The sequence below is a fragment of the Motacilla alba genome, chromosome 19 (genome assembly GCF_015832195.1).
Source record: "Motacilla alba alba isolate MOTALB_02 chromosome 19, Motacilla_alba_V1.0_pri, whole genome shotgun sequence".
Lineage (NCBI taxonomy): Eukaryota > Metazoa > Chordata > Aves > Passeriformes > Motacillidae > Motacilla > Motacilla alba.
This window is the reverse complement of record NC_052034.1, coordinates 4219816-4233434: the sequence shown is the minus strand read 5'-3', so window position 1 is coordinate 4233434 and position 13619 is coordinate 4219816. Positions and strand designations below refer to the sequence as shown.

Sequence of the window (13619 nt, the reverse complement as noted above, 5' to 3'; positions counted from 1 at the left end):
AGTGCGCGGGTGTGCAAGGGACAGTGTGTGTGAGACACTGCACGGGTGTGCAAGGGACAGAGAGTGTGTGTATGTGACACTGCACGGGTGCGTGTGACACTGCACGGGTGTGCGAGGGACAGAGAGTGTGACAGTGCGCGGGTGTGCAAGGGACAGTGTGTGTGAGACACTGCACGGGTGTGCAAGGGACAGAGAGTGTGTGTATGTGACACTGCATGGGTGCGTGTGACACTGCACGGGTGTGCAAGGGACAGAGTGTGACACTGCATGGGTGTGCAAAGGACGGAGTGTGTGTGTGACAGTGTACGGGTGTGCAAGGGACAGAGTGTGAGAGACACTGCACGGGTGTGCAAGGGACAGAGTGACAGTGCACAGGTGTGTAAGGGACAGTGTGACACTGCACGGGTGTGTGTGGCACTGCACAGGTGTGCAAGGGACAGAGTGTGTCTGTGTGTGTGACACTGCAGGGGTGTACAAGGGATGTGTCTGTGTGTCTGTGTGTCTGTGTGTGTGACACTGCAGGGGTGTACAAGGGATGTGTCTGTGTGTCTGTGTGTGACACTGCAGGGGTGTACAAGGGATGTGTCTGTGTGTCTGTGTGTCTGTGTGTGACACTGCAGGGGTGTGCAAGGCAGGGTGTGTCCCGCACTGTGCTGCTGTGCACACCCACACTGCGCACACCCGCCCACATCCCTTGCACGCTCACTCACCGTCACCCTCCAGCTCCGCTGCACACCCAGGCCGCGGTGGGCGTGCAAGCGCCGCTGCCCCTCTCTCCCCCATCCCACGCCCACACAGGACCCTGGGGCTCCCTCATCGCCACCATCACTTTATTGTGCCGTGGGCGCAGCAGGGCCCTCCCCGCGTCCCCCTGGCTGTCCCCCAGCGTGTCCCCCCGCCGTCCCCAGGCCCAGCAGGCGCTCGCTGCCCTCCCAGAGCGCCCGTGCCAGGCGGTCGTCGCGCCCCGCGGGCCATGGCTGCCGGGGCCCGCCGTGGGTGAAGTAGCGGCCGCTGAGGGGCTCGAGGCCGTCCAGCGTGGCACAGTCCAGCACCACCCGCGCGCCCTCGGCCGCCTCCAGGAACAGCAGCCACGCCATGGGCAGCAGCAGCGGCTTCAGCCACGGCGGAGCGTGGCGGAACAGAGAGGTGTTGACGAAGCCTGCGGGGGATTGGCACGTGTGGGGTGTCACCCCGTGTGTCCCAGGGTGGCCATGGCGTGGGCAGCGTGGCTGTGGTTGTTACCGGGCGCTGCCGTGCTTGGCCTGGCTGTGTGTGTGTGTGCCAGGTGAGGACAGGTGCAGAGTGAAGGCAGAGGAGGAAAAAAATGAAGGAGGAGGGAGGAACGTGCAAAGGGACAGGTGAAGAAGGACGCGCTGTATAAATAGATGTGTTGTGCAGAGGGACACTGCAAAAGGAGCACACTGTATGGAGGAACACAGTGCAAGGGGACAAGGTCCAAAGGGACATGCCAAGATAAGGGACGCGCCATGAGAAGAGACACTGTGCACAGGGACACATGCAAGGGACACACCATATAAAGGAACACATGCAAAGGGACACACCATATAAAGGAACACGTGCAAAAGGCCGCACTGTAAGGGAGAGACACCCCCCTGCAGGAATTCCCTGCGGAAAGGCTGCAAAGCAGGACACCACCCTCCACAGAGGGACACCAGGGGACACAAAGGTGTGCAGCTCACAGCCACCAAGGGTGAGCTGGGTCCTACCTGGGTGCACGGCGTAGCAGGTGACCCGTGTGTCCTGCTCGCGCGTGGCCAGCTCGCGGGCGTGCAGCACGTTGGCCAGTTTGCTGTCACAGTAGTCCTGGAAGGTGGAGAACAGCCCCGAGGGCGGCCGGCCCAGGCGCTCGGGGCGCAGGCGGCCGGCGCAGTGGGCGCTGGAGGCCACGATGACCACCCGGCTGGGAGCGCAGCTCCGCAGCCGCTCCAGCAGCAGCTGGGTCAGCAGGAAATGGCCCAGGTGGTTCACCTGGAAAGGGAGGCTGAAGCCATCCTCCGTGGTGCCCCCGGCGCTCACCCCTGCGGAGCGAGGAGGCAGTGGCAGCCTGTGGTGGTGCCCCGGGGGGTGCGCAGGGGATTTGGGGTCCCGGCCTCACCCGCGTTGTTGATGAGGAGGTGCAGCTGGGGCTCCTGGCGCAGGAAGGTGCTGGCAAAGGCTCTCACTGAGCGCAGGCTGGCCAGGTCCAGGTGCATGAACAGCACCTCGTTGTTCCCCGTCTCCTGTGGGCACAGCGGGGGCTGGAGCTGGCCAGGGGCAGGGGGATGCTCTGGGGACTGCATCTGGCCCAAGGGTACAGTGTGCTGGGACCCCCTAGCGCGGGAGGCTGCAGTGGTACCGTGTGCCCCACCTTGGAGGATCTCGGGGTGCCTGGGGATGTCCTGTGGGGGTGTTTTGGGGGTTGTTCCTGGGGTGATCCATGGGGTACCCGGATGTACCCATGGGGTGTTTTGGGGGTTAATCATGTGATGCTTAGAGGTGTCCTGTTGTGTGTCTTGGATGGTGTCCCGGGGTGCCCGGGGATGTCCTGGGGGTCTCTAATGGGCATCCCCGCGCTGCTGAGGGGATGCCATGGCAGTGTCCTCAGGGTGCCCATGGAGGTATCAGGGGGTGTTCATGTGATATCCAGGGACGCCCCACGCGGGGGTATCCCGGGAGTGTCCTGGGCTTGCTCGTTGGGTGCCAGGGGTACCCGGGAGGTGCCATAGGGTTCGCGGGTGTCCCGTGGGTGGGAATGCCGGGGGTTCCCGGGGGTGCCGGCGCTCACCCTGCGGATGCGGCTGGCGGCGGCCTCTCCCCGCCGGGCGCTGCGGGTCGCCAGGATAACGCGGGCCCCGCACCGGGCGAGCTCCAGCGCCGCGGCCGCGCCGATGCCACTGCTTCCCCCTGCGGAGCGGAGCGCGGGGCTGAGCGGCGGCAAGGGCCGCACCGGGGCCCGTCCCGGTTCCCCGCCGGTCGCTCACCGGTGACGATGGCGGTGCGGCCGCGCAGCTCGGGGCGATCGCGGGGCCGCGGGGCGCTGCTCAGCCCGTACCGGAGCAGCGTGTACAGCGCCAGCAGCAGCCCCACGGCCAGCAGCGCCCACCCCATCCCGCCGCCGCCGCCGTTCCGGGCAGCCCCGCCCCGCTCCCGCCTCCCCGCCCCGGCGGGAGGAACCGACGGGCGGATGGGGCAAGGTCTGCGCGGCTCCCGGCGAAGGGAGAGCTGGATTCGCGGCGCCGGTGCGAGCAGAGACAGAGAGAGGGTGAGTGCGGGCCAGCGCGGCCCCCATCAGTAAATATCCCGGGAGAGCGGTCCTGCCCGAGGGGTGGGAGGTCACAGAATCTCGGGATGGGTCCGGTGGGAAGGGAGCAGCGGAGGTCAGCTAGTCCACCCCCCTACACAAGCAGCGTCCTCTAGAGCACGGAGAGCTGTGTCTGGACAGCGGAGTATCTCCAGGGACAGGCAATCTGCGCCTTTTGGGCAGCCCCTTCCAGCGCATTTTAAAGAAGGTCTTCCTCATGTTCAGGTATAACTTTCTTTGCTCCTAGTTCTGCCCTTGCCTCTCCTTCTATTGCTCAGCACCCCTGAGCAGAGCCTGGCTCCATCCCACCTGCTGACACACTCCCTTCACATCGATGTGTTTGAGAATAGGATCTCCTCAGCCTGCTCCTCTGCAGGCTAAACAGGCCCAGCTCCCTCAGCTTTCCCTCGTGAATGTGGTGTGCCAGTCCCCTGACCTTCCAGGACGCTTTCAGGCTGTGCTTCACCTGTCCTGAGGGGCCCAGAGCTGGAAACACTTGGGCTGAGGTTGGGCCACAACGAGTTGAAGATGTCCCAGCACATTGCAGGGGTTGGACTTGATGACCTTCAAGAGTCCCTGCTACCTCAACCAATTCCATGATTCAATCACCTTCCAGTCTCCACCCTCTTCCCACATCCCAGGCAGGACACCAGGGTCCTTCCATCCCACCCCAGCCTTGACCCCCAGCTCAGGCTCCTCTGCAGTCAGACACTCTGGGGAAGCTCCAGGTTGTGGTGACACGAGTGAAGACAGACAATCGAGAAAACAGAATGTGAAGTATTTTTTTTTTATATACAGAATACAGGAAAGTTTCTGTAAAGTCTAAAACGTTACAATTACTATGTACAGTGGAACTAGCTGTTCTGCTGCGGGGAGGTGGCAGAGAAACAAAAGAGACAGACAGGTTACGACAAAGGATCTGCTACAATAGACAATTTGAGGAACGTCATACCACATGTAGCACTGTACACAGCTTTAAAACATTGAAAAATGCCATCACTGATGTATTTACACAGAATCCAACACTTTTCCTTATCTGAAATAAAAAATAGGATGGACACCAGGAAAAGAACTCATTTCTCACTGCCCATAATACACAGTAGCTACTTGTAGTGCAACCATAGCAGGGAGGGATGGGAAAAATAACTGTGGGAAGAAGAGCGCTTCTTTACATTAAATAAAACAATGATATTGTATAGATTTGCTGTATGAAAACTGTATTTCTCTTTTAATATAAAACTATTGTCACTGGCACAAAATAGAACAAGTTTCTGATTATTTTACAACTGCATGGGAACTATCTGTCAGAGAGAGTCCTCGAGTCAGACAGCGGTCACTCCTCGCTCTGACGCGTCCTGCTCTCACTGCAGTTTTCCTTTTAAAATGAAATGTATAGTACAAATATATGTGCAAATGCCCCTAAAACTTGAGCAAAAAAGAAAAATTAAAAAAAGTTAAACGTTCTTCATTTCATGCAAACGGCGTGTGAACAGTCTCTGGGCCGACACAGAAAAATCCCACCTCGGTTTGTACATTTTTGCATTGTAAAGAGTCTGAGGGCGTTTTCCTTACTCCAAAAAGCTCTCTTCCTAAAAATTCCTAGGGAACTGAGTTGGACCGCAGCACGGGCACCTGGTGGGGTTTCAGAGAAAGCTTCTCCTCCAAGTCCATATCTTGTACTAAGGCAGTGTCCCCCTTGGGCTGTTTGGTCGCAAATTCGGTGATGCTGAAAACGAACTGCAGGCAGCCCAGCTTGATGTAACTGCCGTGGTGGAGCAGGGCCGTGCCCTCCCAGCCAGCCCCGCTGCCCCCGATCAAACTGGAGCTGCTGGCTTTGCAGTTACAGGGTTTTCGATGCTGCCCTTGTGCCTGTGAATTCATCACAGCAGCTTCTTCGTGCGCCTCCTCTTCCTGTTTTCTGCTTTTATGTCGTTCTGGAAAAGAATAATAAAAAAAAAAAAGGTAAGGTTTGTTTTCATCAGCAGGGGTTACTGCTGAGGTGCCTCATGGGTAAGATCCTCCAGCCATGAGGGATTTCAGTCTGCAGTGAGCAGCTGATCAAAGGGAAATGGGAATCTCCTCACAGCACTGGAGAGGTTGAGGCATTTACATATCTATTTTGGCAGCCCAAAAAGAGGAAGCTGATCAGGTGAAGAGCAGGAGTGAGACATGCAGGGACAGAATGCCTGCAGCACAGATCTTCTCACAGCCTGGGAAGGGAGAACATGCATGGGGAAATGGCTCAGGCCTGCTCCAAACTGGCTGCTCATCGGGACCTGGAGCTTGCTAACTGCTGCCCTGGAGGCTGGAGTAGGGTTTAGGTCAGGGCACAGAGTTCCCCAGGCTGCAGAGGAAGGTCTTGTGTAACCCCAGCTGAGGGCTGTGGCAAGGCTCCCCTTTCTATAAGGGGTGCACCAGCCTGTGCAGAACAAGGGGCATCAACAAGGAACCGATTTCCACCTGCTCCTGCCCCCTCTCAGTGAACTCCCTGTGGTGGTGGTCCAACACTCACTTATCACACTCTGCACTTTGGCAACAATACTGCTGGGAGGAGTGGGTGTCATCTTCTCCGAGAAGTCACACGAATACAGAACGTTGTCCACGGTCGTCCCATGCTCACTGTAGTTCAACAGCTCGTAATGCTTTGTATTCTGGAAAGAAAGGGAAGAGGAGGGAATCAAGACATGAAGTCATAGAATGGTTTGGGTTGGAAGGGACCTTAAAGACCATGTTACAGCTCCATGGGCAGGGACACCTTTCACTAGAGCAGGTTGCTCCAAGCCCCATCCAACCTGGCCTTGAACACTGGTTTGGGCAGCCACAGCTTGTCTGTGCAGCCTGTGCCAGGGCCTCACCACCCTCACAGGGAAGCATTTCTTCCCAATATCCAATCTAACCCCACCCTCTGTCAGTCAGAAGTGCTTCTGCCCATACACACCTCTTTGGAACATTGAAACACAACCCTTCTTGTTGCCAGTAGTGGTCAAATAAGAGGTGGTAAATATCCTCCAGCTTCAGAGACCACCAACCCGATCCCCCTGTTCCCAGAACAACCAGCCTTCCTGCAGGAGCTGCTTTGTGGCAGAGAAGGAGGGCCAAAGCAAAGTGGGTTGTACCTACTGCAATAGAACCAACACATCCTTTGGGAACAGGATATTCAAGCCGATGCTCACAAAAGCCAGCATTTTACAGACGCACCTGACGCAAACCTGGCTTGAGACCTGTGCCTAGCAGGAAGAGATGAGCTTTGGAAAGCAGGCACAAGATGGCAAGAGGGATGCCACGTGCTGCAGCAGCCTCAGGACAGAGGCAGCCTGGGATTCACGGGCCTCGTGCAGGCTGAAATGCCAGCAGACATTACCGTGACATGTAGCGTTACACAAGCCGTGTCACGCTCAGCTGAGCTTCGTGGAGGATGTTGACAGAGCAGAGAAGATTTCAGGTTAGCTCAAGAAATCATCTGAGAGCTCAAGACCTCGTCCCTCAGGGACTGCAATGCTTTAATCAAGTTACAAAAACTCCACATGCACGTGGGAGTAGGTTTTGAAGTAAGCTGCTAGACTGCAGAAGGAGAACCTGCAGAGAGAGCTGCAGGAAGGGGAATCCTCCCTCTCCAGAGTGACCACAGCCACAGGAGGGTCAAAGGTCAGTGCCTGGAGCCTGATTTATGACTGACCACTGTGAAGAGATGCTTCCACACAGATTTATAGCCAGGATCCCATTACTGAGTGTGTTTGGTAGCTTGCAGGGCACTGGAGGAATGGCTAAAGCTGGCTGTGGGTTAATCCTGGATCCTGCTCTGGAGCTGGTTGACAAATGGTGATATAAAAGACTCGATCTTGCTTTGAAGACTGTTTCCATGCTAAGAGACATCTCCAGCAGCGCTGTTACTGGCAGGCCTGCTGGTCTGTTTACTTCAAGAACAAACTAATCTCTGGGCTGTAGCTCAGTAGAAACTGTAGGTTTCTGTTTATGCTGTGAGCTTAACTGAAGTTTTAGTTAAATAAATAATTTATAGAGAACTGCAGATGCTATGGATGCTTTGCTCCTCCATCACACTTGAAAACAAGGGACTCGGAGCAGTTCCCTGGTTTGTTCCAGCTGAGGTTTGATGTTGACACATGAAGCGTGTTGACACACGCTTTTATTAATAACACATTCAGATCAAAAAGTATCAGATCACGTCTATGTCCTTTTCTTTCCCTAGACACCAGCAGTGACAGTGCTGACTTGTGGCCGGTCCTTGCCCACAGGCAGTCAGAGAAATCCTGCTGGCAGAACTCTGTGCTTCAGAAAAGGGTTTAACAGAAAATGCTGACACAGCCTCCACTGGAGTAAAACCCAGCTCTTACTTTGTAGTCCACAAAAGGAGCACCACACAAAGACAACCTGCTGCCTGCATCTCCAGCTCCCACTGCCATGCACACCAAAAAATAAAAAAAATAATAACAATAATGGAAAAAAAAATCACTCAAGCACTCACCTCATCATAGAATATGCAGGCATGTTTGCCAGACACATAGTTACAGTGACCATAGCTTGTAAGGCACACATCCATATCAGCTCCTGTCATGGGGGAGGACAAAACAGGCTCAGTTCGTATTGGAAGAAAAAACCCAAACTGTCAGGCAGCAGAGAACAACGGACAGAATTAAACTTCAATTAGCAAAACAACAGGGGAGCAACTGCTTTTGTCCTGCTCCCAGGACTGCATGAATAATGCTTCGATAAGCCACCAACAAAGTTTCAGTGGGGGAAGGGAGCCAGCAGCTCCACAAAGGTTGAAGAGCATTTCACTGGGTCTACCCAGAGCACCAGAAGAATCTAAGCAACAAGAAACAAAACCTGCAAGCAAACCATAACTCTCCTCCCATCAGTCAGGCATTAAAACGCCAAGACAGCTGTTCTAGTTATGACACCAGGTGACAGAGCTGCCACCCACACAGACTGAGGCAGATGGGGGATTTCCACACTTCTTGGTGGTGCAGAAGCCCAATACAAGCGGCCACAGTGAGTCTGTTTCCTCTGACACCCACTTGGCAAAGACCTTAGGAAGGGTTCAGGGAGAACCACCCTGATTCTGAAAGGTCAGGGCAGGAAAAAGCTACTCACCTGTCCCAATGTAGAGGGTTCGATAGCACATATTGACTGCACCCCCCAAGCCCATCAGAGGATAGAACACCGCCCGGGCTTGCACTTCCTTTCTTTGCCCTGCAAGATAAAAAGAAATTGCTTGAACAATGTTATCAGCTGGGAAAACTGCTTGACCCCGGTGTCCCTAGCTCAGAAAGCACAGGCCCTAAGGAGGATGCAGTCAGCTTTGGCCTTAAGCACCAGTTCCCAACCCTCTAGGAATGTTTCTGCATTAAACCTCTTTTTGCCAGTCAGAGAAAACTGCTTTCTCATAACCCACACAAGCCATGCAAATGGGGAGCATTAACACTGAGTGTGCACAATGGAGCCACGCTGAGGAACACACAAGCCTTCTACCCCTGGCTTCTTTCTTAATCTCTTCCACTCTGGGTAATCAAAGAGCTCAGTCTTTGCTCTCAAAGTGCCACTTAAAAAGAATTGGTCCTGGTGAATTCACCAACTCAACAGTGGTGATTTCATTTCTGGTGGAGCTGCAGGAAAAACACCTGGGCTGAATGGGCTTGGCAGGAACAAACCCAGCTCCCAAGACAGGATGATTGACTGGACTCTTTTACCCTCAGGTCCGTCCCTATGGCACACTTGACAATGGCTGGTCCAGGGCTGAGCCTCCAGGGCAGTTTCAAACACTCACATGCCCACGTTAGCTGGACAGAAAATCTTCTGTGGAACAGATATGGAACTCCATTGGGCCACACTGGCCTAGCCAGGATTTCAGCACTGTCTTTTGGAGAAAAACCCCTTATACACAGAGTTTAAGCCTCTCCTGATACCACATCTGCAGGACAGTGTTCCACCAAGAGGGTGAAATCAAAGAGCAGAACATGAGGATTATGGAAGACTGCAGAGGTACCTACATCAAGAACAAAGGCCACACCAAGTGGCATCACAAGTTCCACCTCTGCCTGGCTGCCCTGCATGAATCCTTTCAGCTGCCTGGCTCTGCAGGGCTCACTAAAGGCTTTGCATCTAACATTTCACCAGCAATGCTAAGCAGCCAGTTGGATGCATCGTTCCTGCCCAAAAAGGGTGATGGGTTAAGACAGCACCAATCTGCCCTGAGAAAGGCAGACTGCTGAAGAATTCCAGACCAGGAAGGCAGCTCATACCACAGCCTGCTGCTCTGTCCTGCAGCAGCCACCACAAGAAGACTGACAAAGCATTTAGGGAATGCTGTGATGCTAAAGCAGGCAAGCACAGAGCTTCAGAAAAAGATTACTGACTGACTTCCAAAGATCTTATCTGGGATACTTACCCCCAGGCCTAGCAGAGGGGGAGCAAAGAACTGCTTCCACAGCAAGGCTCTCCAGTTAGTGCTTGAAAGCAGATTAAACCGACTGGCTGCATGCAGAGGAACACGGTTCACCCTGCAGCTTTAGGTGATACCAGTGGCAATAAACAAAGCCAAACTCGGGAATCTGGAGATTCCAAGAGAAACTCCAGTTGCTTTCCATTACTGGCATTAGTCACATGTAGTGGTTTCAGCTTGACAGTGACATTCTGAACAGGCAATGATGGTGTCACATGTATATTCTGTGCTCCAGTTCCTCCTGTTCTTGTGCTTGTATCTCTCCAGAAAGAGAGAGCAGGAATTTACAGATTTCTCTTGCCCATCTCAAAGGTAAAAGTGCAAAGAAAAGCCACCAAGCACCTGAGATGAACCTTCCCATCTCTTGCTAATTCTAAGATGAATAAAACACTTCACTACACATTTCCAGCAGAAAATCTGAAGGTACTAAAAGTATTCACACTGCTCAAATTTGTAAATAATTAAGTAGAGGATCCTGATGGAGTTTCTGGTCAGTGGATATCCAGAGCAGGGGGATGAGAAGAAAGAAAAGTGAAAGGCAGCATCAGATACCAGAAGAAGAGGGAAATCTCCTTCAAGGAATAGACAGTGGCAAATCTATGGCTCAACATAACCCAGCTATTCTAGGGCTGCTCTTACCTTCAATGTGGTTTCCCACAGGAGATTGCTGATGGGAATTGACACTGCTTGCTAGAGACTGAGCTTTGGGAGGAAAGAGCTGATGTATTCTCTGCAAGGCCAGAAACTTGATCAGCTGCTCATCCAGCATATTTATCTCAATCTCTGTTAATAAACAAAAAGCAATTAGTAAGTCATTCAGGGAAAGAGTGCAATCTGAGCTGCAGTGGATTTAGCTGTCCCACTTTCAAACCTGCTGTTTGCTTCAACAGCAAAGACCAATTCTGCAATATCAAGACTCCTACATATAGGTGAGATATTATTTTTACATTATCTCCTGTGAGAAGAGCGTGAGGACAGTGCCAGCCACAGCTGGAGAGCTCCAAGTGAAGCAGCAAGCAGAGGTTTGGGGTAACTAGGGTTGATAAAAGCTGAAAATCTGCTGTTTTGGCCCAGAATCAACAGGTCAGTAGAGACGGCCATTGCACCCCTTTGGACAGTATGTTGGGTCCTTCCTCTGAAGCTCTGATACCTGCTTAGAAAGTCCAGCCCTGCATCACAGAGACCTGTAACCCCCTTTAAGGCTGCTGCAAGCTCAGCAATCTCCTCCTGAAGGCACTCTGCAAACGTTTGCCATCTCTTGCCAAATACAACAAAAGGAAATAAAAACCAGGCCAGTCTAGGAGACTGACAGAACAGAAATAAATTATAAAATTAATAGACCCACTGGAGCATCACCACTCAGGTGACTGCTCTCCTACAAGATCTATTGCTGCTGGACTTTACATCCAGCAGGAGCAGCTCTGGATTGCAGCTAGCACCACAACATGGCAGGGCTGCAGGTTTCTGCATGTGAATTCCACCTGGAAAGCAGCCCAGTTGTGATTCTTCCCCAGAAAAGCTTCAGGCAGAAACACTTCATTGGCCTTGCTGCCTTGGCAACACCAGGAGCAGGGAAGCATGTGACATATTTAAGGTAATGCACACCCAGCCCCTCCCTCACCTGACTACAGCCCTTCTTTATCTCTGGAACTTTCCCTCAGCAGAGATGGAATGCTTTAGGGAAGCAAACACACAGGGCTAGCAGAGGCTGATGATGAATTAAATACTCACCCCCGTCCATAAACGCTTTCAGGGAACCGGTGAAGTCCAACATAGCTGCAGAGTTAGAAGTGAGTGATGAGGGTAGAGTTAAAGCGCTTCCTATGGATAAGGTGCTGGGACTGACCTTACCATCTACAGAGAGAGGTGATGGAGAAAGAGATGTCACTGTGACGTTCACCAGACATGCACCCAGCCCTCAGGCTGCCCTTGGCTGCCAAGCTGCTCCAAAATGACTCATTTTGCTCGTAGTCATGCTTTGAAAAAGGCCTGAACGAGAGGCCAGGAGCTTTCTTCTGCTCACAGAAAGGCTTCTGTGTGCCTCCAACACAGAGCCAAACGTGGCTTCTGCCTCGTCTCCAGCTGCTGGAGGAATTCTTGACCTACACATTTAATCTCCTGCTCCCTGTGGTGACACTGGAAAGATGAGGACCAACTCTCCAGGAGCTTGAAGAATTTATTAAACCTAAGAGACATTTGCCAAGAAGCTTATGTAGTTTTTTTAACAAGAATAAAAAGCACAACTGCCCTGGTTTTATTTCTACACTGTTATAAAGTCTGGGGTGCACATCATTGTCCAGAAGGAATGTGACAGTCATAAGCAGATTTTATTATTTCCAAAATAAAATCCTCCTGCTTTAGAAGTGACCATGCAGCTGAAAGAGGCAGTGGCAAATGCCAGGAAGCAAAACTCCTGTCATGTGTTGTCAATACCACATCTTCTTGAGCTGGTTTGCTTATAACTACTAAAATTTATGGCAAAAAAAGTCATGAGCAATTTGCATTTTTGTACTCGGCAGCAAAATCTCCACACCACAATTTTTGTTATAAATATATAATCCATCCTGTTAGATGGAAAATTTAAATGTTTACACCTCTCCCAAGAGACACTGCAGCAAGTAATGATTTTGTAGAACACAAGCTTTGCACCAGATGCAATTATTTAACATCTTAAGTAACTGCAAAATTATGTAGGGTTTGCAGTGCTCTTCAAACCACAAGCAAGAAGTTTTCTATAATACTGTCTCATTTCCTCCACCAGAACTTCTCCCAGCCTTGCATTTCTAAGCAGGGCATGGTCAATTCAGCAGCCTCAGAGTAACCAAGTTTATTCAGGAGGAGGCCAAGTACCCTGGGGGCTGCTTCCAAAGGCGAGGCAAAGCTTGGAAGTTACTCATTGAGGAATTTTAGAAAGGATTATAAAAATATGTTGCTCTGTAGCTTTACAACCACTGCACACAAGAGCGGAGTGCCTGCCTGACACTGAGCAGGTTGGAACTGCATGAGAAGTGACACACAGCTCTGTCACGTGCTTTTCAGTGACTGCTCCCACCCAACCTGCACAAAGGCTTTGCTGGCTTGAGTCTTGAGCTGGCGTGGAGAGAGGGAAAAGGAAGAGAATGCCATATGTGGAAGTTTATTCTAGCAAAATTTGAGCTGTGGGCAGTTACTCCAGCATCTATCAACATCTTTGACTTTATGTTTCTACACTAAAAATGGTTATAGACGCTCTATACCATACCTTGCTATTATTTAGCAAGTTCTTTGGGTACAACTCAGGATCCCTGGCATATCCAAGTCTATAACTACCCTGTGTTAGACCAACAAATCCTAAGCAGATACAGCCTCCCAAGCCCAACATCAAGGCTGTGCACATGAAGACTCCAACAACACCTGCAGTAGGGGACACAACCACTGCCTGAACAGTTACTCTGGATTAGATCCCAGAGAGCTGCTCTTGTGAGGAGGACTGACTACCTTGCAATCCTAATGGCCATTTGAAACAAACCAGTGGTTTTACAGCAGCGCTGGGGTTTTAAAGCAGCAGCTGTTGAAACAGCGAGGCAGCAGCCAAGTGATATAAAGCTACTGTTGCTTTCAAGAATTCAACTGACCTACTATCCTGCTTGTCAGGACAGAGTTCTCCCCTCAAGTATAGGCAGCCAGCAAAAATACATCCCACGGCTCCTATAAAGAGACCTAAGACAGAGGAGACCTGAGAAACCTCTGCTGGCTCTCCACAGAAAGCCCAATTCCCAGACAAACGAGGGCACGCTGCTACAGCCTTGAGATTTGGAATGAGATTTAGCCCGAGCTTTTTTCTCAGCCCCGGGGCCAAGGTCAGCGGCTCAGCACGTA

The 13619-nt window shown here is 52.1% G+C and overlaps 2 protein-coding genes across 2 annotated transcripts in view; both read right to left on the bottom strand.

Annotated features, from left to right (window-relative positions):
• Positions 1 to 613: 613 nt before the first annotated feature.
• DHRS13 (dehydrogenase/reductase 13) lies at positions 614 to 3139 on the bottom strand. Its single transcript, XM_038158036.1, has 5 exons — positions 2982 to 3139; positions 2786 to 2904; positions 2117 to 2240; positions 1728 to 2039; positions 614 to 1159 (listed from the first exon to the last, which is right to left on the bottom strand). The coding sequence occupies exons 1-5, from the start codon at positions 3106 to 3108 to the stop codon at positions 831 to 833; spliced, it is 1011 nt and encodes a 336-aa protein (XP_038013964.1). The 5' UTR covers positions 3109 to 3139; the 3' UTR covers positions 614 to 830.
• Positions 3140 to 4063: 924 nt separating this feature from the next.
• PHF12 (PHD finger protein 12) overlaps positions 4064 to 13619 on the bottom strand; it is a 31908-nt gene continuing 22352 nt past the window's right edge. The window contains exons 10-15 of the mRNA XM_038158035.1: positions 11493 to 11615; positions 10401 to 10544; positions 8414 to 8512; positions 7785 to 7867; positions 5814 to 5952; positions 4064 to 5235 (exon numbers count right to left, since the gene is read on the bottom strand). Coding sequence (XP_038013963.1) covers positions 4901 to 5235; positions 5814 to 5952; positions 7785 to 7867; positions 8414 to 8512; positions 10401 to 10544; positions 11493 to 11615 — 923 coding nt within the window. The 3' untranslated portion in view covers positions 4064 to 4900. The remainder of the gene's footprint in view (positions 5236 to 5813; positions 5953 to 7784; positions 7868 to 8413; positions 8513 to 10400; positions 10545 to 11492; positions 11616 to 13619) is intronic.